The 19689-nt window shown below is 39.0% G+C and overlaps 1 protein-coding gene across 1 annotated transcript in view; it reads left to right on the top strand.

Moving 5' to 3' along the window:
- Positions 1 to 19689, top strand: part of GOLGA1 (golgin A1) — an 81629-nt gene that overhangs the window by 22842 nt on the left and 39098 nt on the right. The window contains exons 5-9 of the mRNA XM_006834970.1: positions 2714 to 2842; positions 3184 to 3353; positions 3859 to 3970; positions 15189 to 15314; positions 17738 to 17833. Of these exons, the coding sequence (XP_006835033.1) occupies positions 2714 to 2842; positions 3184 to 3353; positions 3859 to 3970; positions 15189 to 15314; positions 17738 to 17833 (633 nt within the window). The remainder of the gene's footprint in view (positions 1 to 2713; positions 2843 to 3183; positions 3354 to 3858; positions 3971 to 15188; positions 15315 to 17737; positions 17834 to 19689) is intronic.

Raw genomic sequence — 19689 nt, 5'->3', positions numbered from 1 at the left:
TAAATAAATAAAAAGGTTTTGTGCAGCAGATTTTCATAATGCAATACGTCGTTTGATTTCTCAACTGCTGTTTCCATGAGTGTTGATAGTTGATCCAAGAAGAATGAAGTCCTTGACAACTTCAGTCTTTTCTCCTTTGATTAGAATGTTGTTTATTGGTCCAGTGGTGAGGATTTTTGTTTTCTTTACATTGAGATATAGTCCATACCGAAGGCTCTTTGATCATCTTCATTAAATATTTTAAGTCCTCTTAGCTTTCAGCAAGCAAGGTTTTCTGCATATCGCAGGTGTTAATGAGTCTTCCTCCAATTCTGATGCCACATTTTTTTTCATATAACTCAGCAACTCAGATTATTTGCTCAGCATACAGGTTGAATAAGTGTGGTGAAAGAATACAACCCTGTTGTACACCTTTCTTAATTTTTAACCATTCAGTGTTCCCATGTTCTGTTCAAACAACTGCCTCTTGGTCCATGTACAGATTCCTCATGAGCACAATTAAGTGTTCCAGAATACTCAGACTTCACAATGTTGTCCATAGCGTGTCATGATCCCCACAGTGAAAGCCTTTGCATAGTCAATAAAGCACAGGTAAACCTCCTTCTGATGTTCTCTGCTTTCAGCCAAGATCCCTCGTTCCATAACCTCTTCTGAATCCGGCTTGAACCTCTGGAAGTTCTCTGTTAATGTATGCTTGCAGCCGTTTCTTATTACTGTTAGTAAAACTTTACTCACATGGGATATCAAAGATATTGTCCTATGATTTCTGCATTCCACTGGGTCACCTTTCTTTGGCATGGGCACAAATACGGATCTCTTCCAATCAGTTGGCCAGATAGTTGTCTTCTAAATTTCTTGGCATAAATGAGTAAGTGCCTCCTGTGCCTCATCACTTTCTTGAAAGATTTGATTTTTATTCCATCAATTCCTGGTGCCTTGTTGTTTGCAAATTCCTTCAGTGCACCTTGCTCTTCTTCCTTCAGTATCACTGGCTCTTGATCATATGCTACTTCTTGAAATGGTTAAACATCAACCATTTCCTTTTGGTACAGTGACTCTGTATTCCTTCCATCTTCTTTTGATGCTTTCTGCGTCATCATTCAATAATTTGCCCAGCGAATCCTTGAATAACAAAAGTCGAGGCTTGAATTTTTTCTTCAGTTCCCCCAGCTTCATTTTTCCACAAATCATCATGTTAAGCTAAGGATTTTCTTTCTATGTGCTGTAGAAATCTGATCATTAAACCATCAGAATGCATTAATATAGTTACGAAAGAAATACACAAAAGTCAATGTATCTCCCAAAGAAATTTGTGTTTAAAAAATAATCCTCAATCATTCTATGGTAATGATGGTCTTTTAAAATAGGGGCGTGTGGATTAAGTTAAAAATTTCTCATCTTAAACATTTTAAGATTGTGATGGTTGACAAATTGTTTTAATCATTTAAAATTATGGTAAAGGTGATCTGTATAGGATTGAAATAAAATAAAACCTACTTTAGTTCACTAAGGTAATTCTTCTTCTTTTTCAAATAATGGCTTGGAGGATATTTTAAACTGAGAAAAAAATAATGAGACATCTGTGTAGGTTTTTAAAGCCAGTTTGGTTTTTGGAAATGCTCTTTTTACTTTGTTTAAATATCTTTTCAATAAGGAATTAGAAACTGCAGCAACAGGATTCATAGAAAGTGACCACGAAAAGCTATCAGTTAGTAAATTGTAACCTGTTGATATCAATCATGTCTAATTTTTGGCAACTTATTGACTGAAATCAGTTCGGCATCAAAACGGTTATTCAGTATTACTTATTCTTTTTATTCAACCATTCCTAGAGTGTCTCTAGGAATAGACAAGTAAAATTGCTGATCAAATTTAAGAATTTTAAAGGTTTTAGTAATTGTTGCTCTTGTTCACATATTCAAAACTAACATTTAAAACATTTAAAAAAAATTTATATTGAGGTGAAATTCACATAACATATAGTAAACCGTTTAAAAATGTACAGTTCATTGGTATTAAGTGTATTCACAATATTGTGCTCTCCAAAATTTTTTCATCACCTCATAAACACATTTTGTATCCATTAAGTAATCACTTCCCAACTCCCTCTCTGCCTCTATCCCTTGGTAACCTCTAATCTACTAATTCTGGATATTTCATAATGTAGTGAAAAGTGGGAAATCCAGAAGGTGAAGGCACTGCCTTGTTTTTCCATCTCGCATGTCTTCCCTCTTACCACTTTTCTGTCGCTCTGACAGGTTTTCTACTTACACAGGTCCAGCATTCATAGGTTTTGCTGTAAATGAAATATACAATATATGACCTTTTGTGTCTGTCTTCATTCTTTAAAAGGTGTATCTAAGTTTTAACATGTATTGGTACTTTTTATGGCTATATAATGTTACATTGTATGTATATGTATAGCACAGTTTGTTTATCCATTCATCCATTGGTGAATCTTTTAAGTTGTTATAAATGATTCTGCTATATTTGTTTATGAATATAAAACATTATTTTATTTTTCACTTACAGAATTTGTAGATAATTCCATATGCATCCAGTAAAGTTAAACTTTCCATTACTACTGTATTATTGTCTACTTTTAATATATTTCCTTAAGATTTTACTTTAGTTAAGAATTCCACTTGCGTAATATGAGTTTTTAAAGCCTTAGTTGTCTGAATGGTGTGTGGTATCTTCCTTTTCCAAATAGGAAAAAAGGTTTCTGACAGCTCAGCTACAGGAAATGCAGAACCAGAGCCTGAATCTTTTCCAGAAGAGAGATGAATTGGATGAATTAGAGGGGTTCCAGCAGCAGGAACTGAGTAAAGTAAAGCACATGGTGCGCACTTTTGTTGTAGTAGCTAACCGGAGAATACATGATTAGTAACTTTTGCTTGTTATTTACTGCTTTTGCTAATCGTTACTCTTTACTTTCTGATAAACATACATACTCCAGTAATCTTTGATAGTAATCATATTAGTATATTTTTCAATTAGCTAAAATGGAAAATCTCTGAAACCTATTCTTTCGTTTTTGTTTTTTTATTTTCTTGACTACTGGATATTTTTTGGCTGGAAAGACCTAAAGATACATTATAAAAGTTTGACTTATTGGTCTAGGTTTATTAAAATGTTATATATCAGCAATAGCACAGTGAAGCTTTACATCTTTTGTGTCAGCTTTTAAAAAAAGAAGAAAGTCTGGGGAAACTAGAGCAAGAGTTGGAGGCACGAACCAGAGAACTTAGTCACACCCAGGAGGAATTGATGATTTCTAATCAGATGTCTTCAGAGTTAAGCCAGAAGTTAGAAGAATTGCAGAGACACTACTCAACGCTGGAAGAACAGAGGTTCTTGCTTGGTCTGTGGGGCCCATGGGAAGTGGTGTTAGTGTAGCACTGGCTGTAGCCTACCCACCTTTCCCTGTTGCTCATTGCAACACTTTCTGATCTTAGTGCTGGCAAATGTTTCTGGACTAGTCCTCACCTGCCTGGGGCTCAGGAATCCCTCTCTGTTCCCTCTCAACTTTCTCATCAATCTTCTCCTTCTTCCCCTGCCTACATGCAGAATCACTCCACCCCGAGTTGATTCTGAGTAATTCAGTATGGTTTTAGTTTGTCCGCTATTAAATAACCAAAGGCAGATGAGGATTTCTTCCTTAAACTTGGGTGAAATTTTTCTCTTTGAACTTCTGCTTCAGTGGAAGCCAAAGAATGTTTTCCAGTGATAATTCACTTGGGTTAATAATGTTTGCAACCTTGGCATATGAAGAACCATCTGTATTTTTCCTTTGGAAGAATATGTGTCAGATGAGATAATCCGATTTTTTTCATTGTCTGCTTCCTTTCAATGAAGAGATCATGTGACAGCTTCAAAAACAGGTGCAGAAAATAAGATCGCAGCCCTGGAGCTAAAAGAACAAGAGCTTCAAACTTCTATTCAGCAGCTTTCCATTAACTTGCAAAAGGTAAGTAGAGTTTTAGGAATGGACCTGAATTTCTAGGATTCGTGAATTGGGGCCAAAATGATTTCTTTCAGGAACCTCAACCTAAGAGTGGCTGCTAAAACATGTCTCTCATGTAGTCCACATTGCCCTAGTTCTGGTCCAGTCAGGCTGCACTGAGATGGATAGGACCACCCTAGCTGAACAAAGGTTACTTAACAGAAGTGTTCCATATTGTCCTGACAGGAATTCTCAAAACATATCATTTGTCCTAGTTAAATACATTTTAAAGTACCACATAATGGATGAGCATAAAAAAACAAAATCTTGGTTGACATGGCCAGGGTTGTATCTTTGTCATGTTGCTGTGTTAGTTGACTTTAAGTCTGTTCCAGTTCACATTGACCCCTATGTACAACAGAACAAAATGTTGCTCAGTTCTCTGCCATCTTTAAAATCATCGCTATGTTTGATCCATTGGTGTAGCCGCAGTGTCCCTCCATCTAATTAATGATCTTACTCCTTTCTCTGACCCTCTACTTTACTGAACATTATGCCCTTTCCAAGGACTGGTTCTTCCTGATAACATACCCAAAGTACATGAGATGAAGTCTTGCCATCCATACTTCTTTTTTTTTTTTTTTTTATGTTTTTATTTTGCATTGAGTGAAAGTTTACAGGGCACATCATCAGCTTCACATTCAACCATTCATATAGCTTGTTTCATTACATTGATTATTATCCCCTCCATATATCATCAGTTTACAGTGTTTCTCTCTATCCTCTTTAGCTTTTTTTTTTTTGGATGGTGGGGGGACTTGGCTTATTGGAATTTACAGTCTCGGCTTTTAGGGAAGGTTTTTACATTTGTCTGTGGATATCCAGGGCTCATGTATGAGATTACTAACAAGCATTACTGAATAATCAGATGAGGGACAGTTTGCTATGTCTACTAGGTGGCTAGAGTCTGATCCTCAGAGCCTATGGTTTGGACGGTCAACAACGCTTGGGCCCACAGGGGCTTGGCCTCCTGACCGGGTCTGTACTGTCTGCATCTGAGTCCTTCTTATTTATTGATTGTTTAAGGGACGCTGCCTGTCTTAGGTGGTCAGTGCGAATTCCTCAGTCTTACCAGTCATTGAGACTCATTGCAGCATGGCAATGTCTCTGTCCCAAGTAGCCGAGGTTCCACGTGATCCTTACCCGTCTCTGGCCACACGTCCAGCATAAACAGCCGCCATCCGAGGAAGGCAGGGAGGGCCATCCACACTTCTAAGGAACATTCTAGCTGTACTTTTCCTGAAACAAATTTGTTCTTCTGACAGTCCATGGCATATTCAGCAATCTTCACCAGCACCATAATTCAAAGGCACTGATTCTTCTTCAGTCTTACTAATTAATTGTCCAGCTTTTGTATGTATATAAGGTGATTGAAAATACCATGACTTGGGTCAAGTACATCTTGGTCTTCAAAATGACATCTTTGCTCTTAAAGAACTTCTTTAAAGAGATGTTTTGCAGCAGATTTGCCCAACGCAATATTTCATTTGATTTCATGACTGCTGCTTTCATGGGCATTGATTGTAAATCTAACTAAAGTGAAATCCTTGACAATTTCAATATTTTCTCCAATTATCACCTTATTACTTATTGGTCCAGTTGTGAATATTTTTGTTTTCCTTATGTTGATGTGTGGTCCATAGTGAAGACTGTAGTGTGTTTTAAGTCCCCTTCACTTTCAGTAAGCAAAATTATGTCATCTGCATTGCAGATTGTTGATGAGTCTTCCACCAATCCAAATTCTATATTCTTCATATAGTCCTGCTTCTGGATTTTTGCACGACATACAGATTGAATACAGCAACAACAACAACAAAAACTAGATTGGATATTGTAGTCTATAATCACAGAAAAGGGAGAGGAGGGAGAGAAAAAAAATCTGTAGCCTAATATGAGTATGGCTTTAATGTCCTCTTTCAGCTTCTTGCCTTCAAAAATGCCGAGAGATTTTAAGATGCCACTGTTGGTTGTTAAACTGTACCTCAGAATTTAATTTACTTTTTGACCTGTTTTGTTTTTAAACTCTCTTTTCCTCTCCATACCCCTTGTTCTGGCCTTTTCTGTATTAAAAAAAACAACAGTTCACGGCTGGCTCTTGGGTTGAGAGTATCTATGCACATGCATGGCAGAAGAACCCACCAGTGGTGGGGGCGTGGGGGCATTGAACAGATAGCAAAAAAAAAAAAATAAGATCAGAACAAAGTAAAACCGACAAAGTGTATTGTCCACCTTTGCTTCAAGGTTCCTGCGGCATTTTTCCATGGTGTGTCTGCTCCCCCGCTTGGTCTTGCCATTTGGTCTCACCCAAGTTGTCGGTTCCTAGGCTTTGAGCCCAGTAGATTCAAAAGTATGCTATTTCTTTATTTCTGCTACAAGTTCCACTAACTATAAGTCTTCTAACTTTTTAAATATCCCTACCTATATGGTTCCGAGTTTTGGAGCTCTGCCCTGAATCTGCTTTGCTTGTTAGTCTGTGCTATTCCTAAAGGCAAACCTCACTATACCTCTATCCTAGCCTCACCTCTCCATTGTCTTTTCATTCCATTTTTCCATAAACTTTTAAAAAACTTTTTACTGTGAATTATGTGAAGGTTAACAGAGCAGATCAGTTTTCATTTAACAATGCACACGTTTTATTCCATGTCACTGATTGCAGTTCCCACAATGTGACATCACTTACTCCATTTCCTCTCTGTTTCTTATTTCCATTCCTCTTCCTTTCCTATCCCTTCTGAACTGTGTCCTTAGGTAAATGCTGCCCTTTTGATCTCAGATGGTTGATTCTTCTAAAGATTACTAGCTTCCCTAGTATTACTGTTCCTTTCGTAGATCTGTGTATTGTTTGGCTAAAATTGAGCCATGGGGCTGAGTTCATTTTCAGACTTGAAGAGGTCTTGGGGGTTCTACCAGTCTCTATCCAACCAATAAGCCTAACATTTTGTTTTTTAATGATTTCTTTCCCCTCATCATTTCCTCCCACTCTCTCCAGGACCTTCTAATGTGACCTTCTAATGTGACCTTCTAATGTGAGCAGTTGATAGTGGTAGCCAGGTACCACCTCGTTCTGCTTTTTGGATCACTCCATGGACTTTTTGAAGCCTCCTCATATATAATTGCAAATTATGATACTGTGATATTTTATAGCTGGATATCAGATCTAGTCTCAGAATCATAGAACACTTTCCTTGAGGAAATAACACCTGAGCTGAGGTGCCCTGTAACACAGGAGGGGAAGAGATATAAAGAATTTCAAGCAAGGAATAGCATGTACAAAAGCCCTGAGGCAAATAAAAGAATTAGCTGTTCAAGGAACTGGAAGAACAGACTGGATTGCACACAGGTGAGGAGAAGAGTGGATTACTCTGGCTGTTATGAGGAAACATACTGAAAGGCCTTCTCTATAGGAAGATGAGTTATGAAGCTCTTGCAGTTGTCTTGGAATGAGATGGTAGTGACTTTTGCAAGAATTGTGGTAAAGATGGTGGTAGTATACAGATTTTAGAAATACTGACAAGATTGACCACTAGCTTATGTAGTAGGTATGAGAGGGGAGCAAGCGAGCAGGAGGTGGTTTCTAGGTTTCTTGCTTGAGCAGCTGAGTAGATGATCTTGGCAGGCATTTGGCTAAGAGAATAGCTTTGGAGGCAGGTTTTTGTTGTCATTCTGTTTATTAAGAATGAGTAGATATAAGATGATAGGAGTCCTGGTGTGGCTCTGTGGAATAAGCACTGGACTGCAAGACTGTTCGAAACCCAAGATTGGTGGTTCAGATTCACCAGCTGCTCCTTGAAAACCCTACACAGGGTTGCTATGAGTCAAAATCAACTCGATGACATTTAATAACAATGTAAGATGATAAAAATACAAATAAGTAGAAAGTTTAACAAGGCAGTAAACCCCTATGTAGCTAGCCCTTAGATTAAGAAAAACGTTTTTTTTGAGGTGCCCAAAGGTACTTGGCTTTCTTGCTCCATGGCTGGGACGTCCACTGCTCTGCTTCATGCCCTGGTTCTGCTGCTTCCCCTGCCTTTGCTGTCACTAGTTCTCTGCCACTTCTCTGGTATCACAGCTCGCTGTCTCCTGGATTGAGGAGGTTCAGTACAACAGTTCTGTGGTACAAAGGATATACTCCAGTCCTAGCTCTCCTATCTGGATAAGTAGTGAGATTCTCCTAACCACTTCTAAGATGGCTCATTTTTAACCTAATGGGATGGCAAAGCTGACCAATCCTCATATTAGGGTTCCATACACCTTATTTGCATGGCCCCATCCCAAAGGTGCCATGTATCTTCTTTGGTTTATTAGTGAACTGTCCAATCCCGTTGTTAGTGTTAAGTGCTATCAAGTTGGTTCCAACTCATAGTGACTGGTGGGTTTGAACCACCAACATTATGGTTAGCAGTCCAGTGCTTATCCTACAGCACCACACCAAGACTGCAGTCCCTTTGGTGGGCCACAAACACCTCACATTAGGATAGTCTTACCCAGTTATCTGGTGGGCATTAACAAAGGCTGGCCAGAGGAGCCATGTCAGGTAACTGGCTGCACCACAACTATTTGTGTATTATTAGGATAAATCCTGGTCCCTAACTAGTGCTTTTTATAGGAGTATTTTGAATATTCTTGACCCATTACTCTTGTCAAGCTCCTCAAAAAATGTGTTGAGTTATTGATTGGAATTGCAATGAATCTACAGATCCATTTGAGGGACACTGATTGCTTTATGATGTGAGTTTGTGTATCTAAGAATGTGATCTCTTCAGCTGTTTAGTGTTGGCTTTTAATTTTAATAGCTATCAATAAATGTCTGTAAATTTTTTCCATAAAGCTTATGCAATTGTTAAATGTATACCTGGGTGCTGTTATTTTTACACTAATTGAAATTATGTCATTTTCAAATTATTTTTTCTGTTTGTTGCTGGCATACAGAAATGTTATTTTCTTATGTTAATTACCTTAATAACTATGTTAGTGAATCTATAGTTTGTCTTGAATTTATTAGTACTCATGTAATTGGTGAATATCAGCAGTCTTGTTTCTTTCTGTTTTTTTTTTTTGAACTTTTTATTGTGAATTTAGTGGAAGTTTACAGAGCAGATCATCAGTTTTACATTCAACAAATCATATACTTTATTTCATTACATGGTTGAAATCCCCTCCTTGTACCAACAGTTAGCAGTACTTACTTCTGTTCACTTTAAATATTGCATTCCTACCTTTGTCTCCTGCTACCTTCATCTTTCTTCTGCTCACCTCCCTCTTGTATATTGCTTGCCCTTCACCCGTGTTAATATGTGTTTACCCTCTAGCCTGTGAATATTTTTTAACTTTTTACATCACTGGTCGCACAATTTTTGTCCTTTTGTGACTGACTGATTTCGCTCAGCATAATGTCTTCCAGGTTCAACCATGTTATGAGGTGTTTCACAGATACATCATTATTCTTCAACATTTTGTAGTATTCTATGTCGAGAACCGGCCTCGACATGAGAGTTTGGTTCACGAAGTAGGGAGATCTGGCGGCGACAGAGATAGAGAAAGAATACACACAAAGACGCAACAAGAGAGAAAAGAAGACACCCGGAGACCAGAGTGGATGCGACACTGGCGTCAGACAGATCCTGCATTGTAAACATCATGGCTATGCAAGCAGTAGGCACACCTTACCAACTGCAATGCCTGCCCGTAATGCATGCCCTGCAAGCCATAACGCATCCGGGCTTCAGTCTGCACCTCCTTTTTATTGCAGGGAGGAGCTTTACACAAAGGAAGGCGGGGTTTAATAAGACAGGGTACAGAAGTGAAATGTGATTAACCGTTCAAAACAGGACACAATGATTCACAGGAACAAATTCTAAAACATACATCACAAATTGATAATCTAACATCCTTAATTTTCTAGAAATTCAAGCAAATTGTTATATAGTACTTTGTAGGTTCGAATCCCAAGGCAGCAACTCGAGGCTAATTAACATACCTATAGCACCTAATCTTCAGTGAGAAAAGGATTCTAAAGGTCTGAAAGGAATCCAGCTGTTTCAGCTACCTGGCCAAGGCTTGCAGGAGGAAGGAGGACGCCTATGTTAATGGTCTGCACCTGGGAATGATTTGAGAAGGCTGTCACTATTATTTCTTTAAACAAAACCCCGGAAGCCGCCAGTCTACTTTGGGTGAATTCCTTAGGGGAATATTTTCTCCAGCATCTCCCAGCAAACTAGCCCTAGGAACTTTTAGGCCTCGGCTTTAGAAGAGGTTTTTGTTTTAATGTTTGTCCATGGGTATCAAGGGCTCATGTATTAAGTTAATATCAAACATAACTGAAAAATCTGATAAAGAACAGTTTTGTTATGTTTGCCAGGTGGCCAGAGTTTGTTCCTCAGAGAGATTTGTTCCTAGAACCTTAAGCACTGCCAACACAGTGGAGACATTAAGAGAGGCACATAAGAAACCATTTTCTCAGAAGCTACAATTACTGGAGTTCGAAGCATAGAATGAATAAGACCAAAGAAAATTATACAGAGCTAGCCCAACAGTGAGTTCGTAAAAGCCAATGAACCTGGGAGGTCAGGAGGTTACTTCCTTGAGCCCTCAGGGTCCCTGGCTAGCAAGCCTGAGTGGAGCCATCTTGTAGGATTTTCGTCCATGACACAGGCCCTCAACACCTCAGTGATTGCGGTCTCCTACAATTCTATTTTGTATATATACCAAAATTTGTTGAGTCATTCTCCTTTTGATGGACATGTAGGCTGTTTTCTTTCTTTGTGATCTGTCTCTTGTAGACAGCATATTGAAGGATCCTGTTTTCTTACCCATTCTGCTCTTTATGTCTCTTGATTGGTGCATTTAGTCCATGTACATTCAGTGTACTTATCAATAGGTATGAATTGATTGCTGTCATTTTTCTGTGTGTTTTTTTGTGCAGCTGCTGGATTCTTCATTCCACATAATTTTTCATGCTGAGTTCATTTTATTTGTGGTCTTTCTTTTCATTTTCATTTCTATTGTGTTAATGTTTACTAAATCTATCTGATTTTCTTCTTTTTTTTATTTTGATGTGCAGGTATATTATTTTTCTTTGAAGTTATCCTATAATTCATTAATTTTTTTCCCTGCTTAAAGCAGTCTGTTTTATCTTGAAATCTACTTGACTTCCCCACCATTTGGAAGTTCTGTATCTATACCATTCCGTCTTTTTACTTTGTAGTTGACTTCATTACACATTGATACATTGGTTCTCTATCTTCAGTCCTGTAGGTTTGCCCCATCCTAAATACCTCTATATCTGTACTGAGTTCTGGGTGATGTTGTGTCATGCATGATAATCTCGGGTTGTTGTCCGCGATTGTTGGTTCTCAGCCCAAAGAACAACACCCAGCACTTTTTGTAAAGTTGGTCTGGTCATTACCAATTCCCTTATTTTCTGCTTAGGAAATGTCCCAGTTTCACCCTCACATTTGAAGGACAGCTTTGCTGGGTATATGATTCTTAGTTGGCAGCTCTCCTCTTTCAGAGTTTTGCATATGTCATCCCACTGTCCTCTTGCTTGAATGGTTTCTGCTGAGAAACCAGAACTTAATCTTACTGGTTCTCCTTTGCAGATAACTTTTTGTTTTTCCTGAGCAGCTCTCAGGATTCTCTCCTTGACTCTGATTTTGGATGGTTTGATTTTGATATATCTCGGTGATTTCTTTGGGGTTCTGTCCTGTTTAGGATTCGTTCCACTTCATATATGCCTTATCTTCTCATCTTTCATGATGTTAGGAAAGTTCTCTTTCAGCAACTCTTCTGTAATTTTCTCTCTGCTTTTTATTTTATCTTCCTGCTCTGGAATTCCAGTCATCTATAAGTTGTTCCTCTTCATGGTGTCCCATATAACTTTTAGGCTTTCTTCAGCCCTCTTTCTGATTGTTTTTCTAGCATACTAGTATTGAGAGATTTATCTTCAAGTTCATTAATTTGTGCTTCCATTGATTTGATTCTTCTCCTTTGTCCTTTTGATGTGTTGTCCATTTCTGAGATCTTAGCAGTAATCTCCTGGGTTTCCAATTACAGGTCTTGTATCCTTTCAAAATTTGCATCTGTTTTGTCTGTTTGTTCCTATAGCATGCTCCTGAATTCTAAAGTTCTTAATTGTGTTCTCTTTGCCTTCCTTGATCTTTCTGTTAATCCATTGAACGTACCAAAATAGTCTTTTGAATTCTTATTCAGTTCCATTACCTTTTTTCCCTTCAGAAATGTTTTCTCTGCATCTTGATCACTTGTTTGAGCCATTCTCTTTTGTTTCTTTGTTTGAGTTAAAATTGTGTGTTGTCTCCAGGGCACCTTAGGACTGTCACATTTGTAAAAACAATCAGTGCAATTGTTGGACCCGGAAGAGAGAAATCTTTGGTGGACTCCTGCAAGTCAAACAAGTCACGAGGTAGTCATGGAAGGGATGTGACATCATGGTTCCTGACTCCAGATGGAGTTCCTATAGGCTTTGGTGTTATTTATGTTCCGGGTACTCAATTCAGAAGTAGTTCATGGGGTCCCTTGATGTAGCTGGTTTCAGTGTCTGTTAGGACCACAAGGAAGCTGGGAGCATGCTGGTCTGGTGGGTCTGCAGGTTTTGTAGGTTTGGAACCAAGCCCACCTGAACTCAAGCACCAAAGCAGCACAATTACTTCCCAATTCACACTGGGGTGGCTCCCAACCACTTGGCTCCAAACTCCAGGAGAGTGAGTTTTGTGTTGGGGGTGGACAAGGGTGGGAGCTGGCCATACCTCTGGTCACCAGGGGAGTGTGGAGAAAATGAAGAAATTGCACCTTTCTCATCACTCACATGAATCCACTCTGCAAGGCTGCCTTTGACTGCCAAAGCTGCAAACAAGATGGTGGAGTTGCATCTAGCTAGCTGTCACCAGCTGATCTCCCTCCCTCACCGTCCCTACTTGACCTCCCCTCACAGCAAGCATTCCTTCCACCTCTCTAACCCCTTCCCTGAAGCTCAGGGTATCAGAATTTTCATTTGTGCCTGTTTCATTTGATATCTTATAACCCCGTTGTTGCAGAGGGTCCATGTAGTTCATCTGTCAAACTTGCCGTCTTGTCTTCTTTATAATTGTCCCTTTTTTTTTCCCTTGCTTTATTCTGCTAGATAAGATATCAGATATAACATTGACCATAATTTATAAAGGCAGGACAACGTTGTTTTATTCTTAAACTTCAATGTTTTACCAACAAATCTTTTCTGTAGATTTTGTATCAGTTCAAAGAAGTTCTATTATGTTTTTTTAAACTAATTTTGTGAGGTATGATTTACATATAACAAAATGCATACATTTCTTATGTTTAATATGTTAAACTTTAATGACAATGCACCTATGAAACCACTACTACCACAATCAAGGTATAGAAAATTTTCATCACCCAAAATTGTTTTTCTGTGCCCCGTCCAGTCAATCTCCACTCCCAACCGCTACCAACCAATAATCTTCCCTCTGTCTTTTTAGATTTATCTTTCCCAGCATTTCCACCAGTTTACCAGTATGTTTAAAAAGGTATTTTCAAAGATTTTTTTCTGCATTTTTGTTACTTTGAACAAAAGGGTTATTTAGAGTACCTTAGTCTGCTGTACCCTAAATCACCCTTTTGTTCAAAGTAACAAAAATGCAGGAAAAAAAAAATCTTTGAAAAGGGTACCTTAGTCTGCTGTAAGGAGCTCTGGTATCATAGTGGTTACGAATCAAGCTGTGAACAGCAAGGTTGGTAGTTCGAAACTACCAGCTCTTCCACGGGAGAAAGATGAGGTTTTCTGCTCCCGTAAAGATTTACAGTCTTGGAAACGCTGCGCAGGGTCGCTAAGAGTCAGAACCGACTCGACAGCACTTAACAACAGCAACACCAGCCTGCTGTACTGCTGAGCCTAGAAGCCCCAGTTCTTTTTGGCCATGTTGAATTTGAGTTTTAATACATCCCAGTGAGCATAGGCAGCAGGCCATGGATATAGAGTATGGAATACTGTGGAGAGGCTTGGAGTGTCTCAGATTTTAGAGTCAGTATATGGTGCTATGGCTCTGTAGGATAAGTACTGGACTGCAAGGTCAATTTGAACCATAAGGTAAATGGTTTGAACTCATCAACTGCTCCTTGGAAACCCTATACTGGGTCACTATGAATTGAAACCAACTCCATGGCACTTAATAACAACATATGCTTATGGAAGTCCTGGTGTGGTGCTGTAGGATAAGCACTGGACCACAAGGTTGGTTTGAACCTCAAGTTTGGGGTTTTAAGGTCACCAGAAAGCATATACAGTGTTGCTACAAGTCGGAAGCAACTCAACGGGCGGCACTTAGCAGCAACAACATACGCTTATGGTAATGGAAGCCAGGGATGAGAACGGATAGACTACAGAGAAAGAAGAGGTGGGGAGACTTAGAATTACTCCTTCAGATTTTAAATGTCAAGTAAAGGAGGGAAAACCCAGTAAAAAGAATTAGGGAGAGTTAGTAATAGACTGGGCTCCTGGTGTGGCACTATAGGATAAGCACTGGGTTGCTAACCACAAGGTTGTTGGTTCAAACCCACCAGCTGCTCCTCAGAAATTTTATATGGGGTCACTATGAGTTGGAACTGACTCAATGGCTTTTAACAAAATGATAGACCAGAGTAATAATAGATGCAAATCTAATTCTGACTTCAAATCTTAAGTCTTTTCTAGCAGGCAAGCCTCTTAAGTTGGGAAGAGCATTTGCCTCTTGCTAGAAACCCTAACCAGGGTCTCTATGGGTTGAAATTGATGCAACGGCACTTAACAACAACAACAACACTAGTCTAAGGAGTGCTGGTGGTGTAGTGGGTTAAGCATTGGACTACTAACTTCAAAGTTGGCGGCTCAGCCATTCCATGGTAGAAAGATGAGGCTGTCTGCTCCTGCAAAGATTGTCTTAGAAATCCTGTGGAGCCATTCTATTCTGTCCTATATGGTTGCTTTGAGACAGAACCAACTCATTGGCAATGGGTAGGTACTGGGTCTGAACTAGATTTCTGAAGGTTGCTGGTTTCTAATCTTGCATCTTTTACGTTCTTATAAAATACAGTTGAGAACAATCTCAGGGAAACATGATGGGCCCAGAGGAGACAGGGAGGGGAGAAGAGAGGCCTTATAGTCTAATCTGATTTTCTCCACTTTCCCCTATAGGTCACTGCTGAAGCTGAACACAAAGAAAAACTTATCACACACTTACAGGAGAAGGTCGCATCCTTAGAGAAAATACTGGAACAGAACTTATCAGGGGAAGAACATGTGCAAGAACTTCTGAAAGAGGTCATTTTACCTTTCTTTGTACCACCAGTGTGGAAAGACAGTGGTGACACTTAGGATTTCATAAAAGCCTAGGGTTTTAGAGTCAGAGAGCCAGAAAACAGCGTAGTGGGGAGAGGATTCTCTCCAACTTGGAATTGTTTTGCTTACAACAAAAATAGTCTGGTGTCCCCTATGTGTACTGCTCAGTTTTCTTCAGGGAAGAGAGAGCTTTGTTCAGAGATGTGTAGGAACAGATAGCATTCTAATCACACTATCCCCATTCTCCACCCTTTGCACTCTCTATTTGGCTCTTTGGCTTGAGTCAGAATTGTCTTGGACTGAAGGAAACTGTTGAACAAACTTGCCTTTTATTATGTCTGAGTTCACCCTCCTACATTCTGCTTTTCCTCTTTGTATCCTAATTAATGGTATCACCATGCCAAAGGGGACCAGGGTAAAACCTTGGGGGTTATCCTAGATGATACACTCATTTTCCATTCTCAGTTAGTTTCTATGAACATTCTCCATACCTGCTGCTACTGCGGTACATCAGAGCTTCCGGCAACTCTAGCTTAGTCTGCATGATGGGGCTTCAAAAAGGTCATAGAAATAGTTTAAAAGATGGAGTTTAATGGAATTTTCCCACGAACTTTTTGAAGGCCTGCATATTAACAGTCTCCAAACTGACCTACCAGCAGCAGGCTCTTCTTCTTTGCCCTCTAACACAGTCTGCAACGCTCACTGTCAAACTAAGCTTCCTACACAGCATTTCTGCTACATCACTTCCTCAGACATCCTCCACAATTTCCATTCCAACTACAGTGAGTAAGATGTGGCTTCTGGAGTATAAATTGATTTCTAGAAACAATTTCTTTGTATTTGTTTCTCATTTGTAAAGCAGGGTTAACAATAATAAGTTATAATATGTAAAGTGCTAAAGATCTCTGGTTGGTGCAAGTGATTTGCACTTGGTTGGTAACCAAAAAATTGACGATTCAAATGCACCAAGCAGTACCATGGAAGAAGTAGGGTTGGTGATGTATTTCTGTAAAGATTACAACCAAGAAAACCCTAGAGAGAGGTTCTACTCTGTAACACAGTCCTAAAACAAAAACAGAATTCACAGTATGTGAAACGTTTAGAAGGATGCTTTGACTATAGTAAGGAATCAATATATGTTAGCTATTAATATTATGGAGTCCTGGTGTGGCTCTGAAGGATAAGTACTCAACTGCAATGTCTGTTTGAACCACAAGGTTGGCAGTTCAGACCCACCAGCTGCTCATTGGAAATCCTATGCAGGGTCACTATAAGTAGGAACCTGTGGCACTTAACAATAGTAACAACATTAATATTACATTGTTGTAATGACATCACCATTATTATAGCAGTGCTTCTCTAAATTTAGTGTACATAAGAATTACTTGGGGAATTTGTGTGTATCTCTGGCCCTTCCCCGAGAAAGTCTGATTTTGGTAGGCCTAGACTAAAGCCTTAAATTTAACAATATCTAATCCCACTGCCATTGAGTTGATTTCAATTTATAGCTACCCTAAAGGACAAGTAGAACTGCTACATAGGGTTTCAAGACTTGAAAATCTTTTTAAGAGCAAACACCTTCATCTTTTTCCCACAGAGCAACTGGTGGGTTTGAACCACCAGCCTTGTGGTTAGCAAGCAGCCCAAAGCATAACCTCCTGCAAAGTTAGTATAGTGCCAGTGTTTAGAAAAGTATTCTCTACAGAATGAAGTTTGAACTCCTTTTGAAGCATAAAGACCCTCCATGATGGCCTTTTGCCCAAATTTCTAGTCTGGTTCTTGACAGAAACCCACCATCTCTTTGACTTTTAGCTACTTGTAGTTGCCTGAAGGCATCAGGCTGTTTCACATTTCCTTTCCATCAGTTTTGCTGCACCTCCTGCCTGGGATGCTGCCCCACTCTCTAGCCACCTGGGAATTATGAAGCCTCTCACTTCCTATAAGTCAATGAGTGTCTACAACTCTGTGCTTCCATTTTAGGGCACTAAATTGCATTCTATCTTAATACTTTTTTGATTGTAGTCTTTTGTCCCAGTCTTAAGGCAAGGAATTATGTCAAATTTATTTGTGTATACTTTATGATGTATGAATTCTGTCTCAATAATTTGTGTATGTGTATATCCCTTGTAAGGAGCTCTGGTAGCGTAGTGGTTACGAATCGGGCTGCGAACCTTAAGGTCAGCGGTTCGAAACTACCAGCCGTTCCACGGGAGAAAGATGAGGCTTTCTACTCCTGTAAAGATTTACACCCTCGAAAACCCTGTACAGGGTCTCTATGGGTCGGAACCGACTCGACGGCACTTAACAACAACAACAACATATCCCTTGTACCTAACTCAAATGGTAGTAAATACATATTCATTGGAGAAATGACTGTTTTCCTTTACTCTTCCTTCAACTTACAGAAAACAGTTGCTGAGCAGAATTTGGAGGATACCAGACAGCAGCTGTTGGCAGCCAGGAACATGCAGGCCACGACTGTTGGCATCCTGGAGACTCAGGTACTGATCTCATTTCCACTGTTTCCTATGTTTGGGTGTCAGCCTGGTCGGATGGCATGGCTATGATTGAGAACCTCCTTGGATCAGATTTTTTTCTTTTAGAAGGACTAGATTTTGTATCTTAGGTCAGTAGTTCAAACCACCAGCAGCTCCATAATATTAAGGATTTCTGGTTTGGCTCTATAGGATAAGTGCTCAACTGCAGTGTCCGTTTGAACCGTAAGGTTGGCAGTTCAGATCCACCAGTTATTCCTTGGAAACCCTATAGAGGGTTGCTATGAGTCAGAGTTGACTCAATGTCACTGAACAAAAGCAACACTTTTTGAATCTTAGCATTGAATTAGTAATTTTCTTCATTCTTTCCATATTATCATCATTGTTCCATACAAAGCTATTCACATATTAATTTATTTCCTCTTATCTTCCTTTCCTTTCCTGCTATAGGAAGCCATTCTAGTTTATATAGATCCTTTATTGTTGGGATAGCTTATAATGATTGGTATTATTGTTTTTTTGCACCAATTGCTGCACATTTTATTCAAGACTAGTAGTAAAAGTCAATAAGAACTATACATTCATTGAGTACAGTAAAGCATTAATAAATATTTAAAAATTCAAGCTTTAAAAACAAAATCTTATTTATCCCCTATAAGAAACTTAGCACAGATTATTATTAATTACAAAAAGCTGGCAAGGGTACAATAAAAGAGGCAATTCTCGCAAGTGATGGAAATAGTTTATATGGTAAAACTCTAAGCAGAAGGCAATTTAGCAGTAAGTACCAAAAGTTTTTAAACAATGGAGAACAGGTTCATATGCTTTGACCCAGTAATTCCTCTTCTAGGAATCATAATATACTTTTGAAATGTATGCTGGTTCAGGTGTAATAACAGGTTCTGCAGGGATAGGAGGAGGATCTGATGCTTCTGAAATGCCTGGTTCAGGTTCATCCAATTGGAGAAGTTCATCTAGAGCTAGTTTTGCTGCATTGGGTTGAGACTCCTTTTTATTTTGTCCCAGTCCAGTCTTGTACTGAATACCATCCACCACAGCACAAAAAACAAAATATGGGCCCATGGTATTGTTTTATGTGCATGTTTCTTAGTTCATATAAATGATACCAACTGTCTTTTTTTTTTTCCAAACTTTGTACTGTGAATTCAATGAAAGTTTATAGAGCAGATGATTAGTTTTACATTCGACAATTCACACACATTTTGTTTCATGTCATTGATTGCACTCCCCTCAATGTAACATCATTTATCCCACTTCCTCCTTGTGTTTCCTATTCTCATTCCTCTTCCTTTCCTAACTCCTTTGAATTTTATCCTTGAGTAAATGCTGCCCTTTGATGATAAATAACTAGCATTATTATTCCCCTTAAAGATCTGTCTATTATTTGGCCGAAAATTGAGCCACGGGGGAAAGTTCAGTTTCCAGACCCAAAGGGCGATCAAGCGTTTTAGTCTCAAGGTTCTGCCAGTCTATCCAAACAGTAGGTTTTGTCTTTTTTATGACCTTCAATCCTGTTCCACATTTTTCTTCCACTTTATCCAGAATCTTTTTTTAATTTTAGCTGCTCCATTTTCTATCTAGATCCACTTCATTATATTTATCCCAATTGACAGGATACTTATCTGGACATCCAGATTGCCTTTTTTCTACCACCACAGAACATCTTTGTTTCTGCCCCCTAAGAAAATAGAGACTGCATATAACCTAATATAACCAAATACTGGGAAGATTGCTGCCAGCATTCAAATTGCTCAGCCTTCTAAATTTTTGCCAGTTAAGTAATGTGAAGTGGTATTTCATTATTCAATTTGCATTTACTATAGGCCCTGGTGGTGGTGGTG

Source organism: Chrysochloris asiatica, unplaced genomic scaffold (genome assembly GCF_000296735.1).
Source record: "Chrysochloris asiatica unplaced genomic scaffold, ChrAsi1.0 scaffold00014, whole genome shotgun sequence".
Classification (NCBI taxonomy): Eukaryota; Metazoa; Chordata; class Mammalia; order Afrosoricida; family Chrysochloridae; genus Chrysochloris; species Chrysochloris asiatica.
This window is presented reverse-complemented; position numbering and strand designations above follow the sequence as displayed.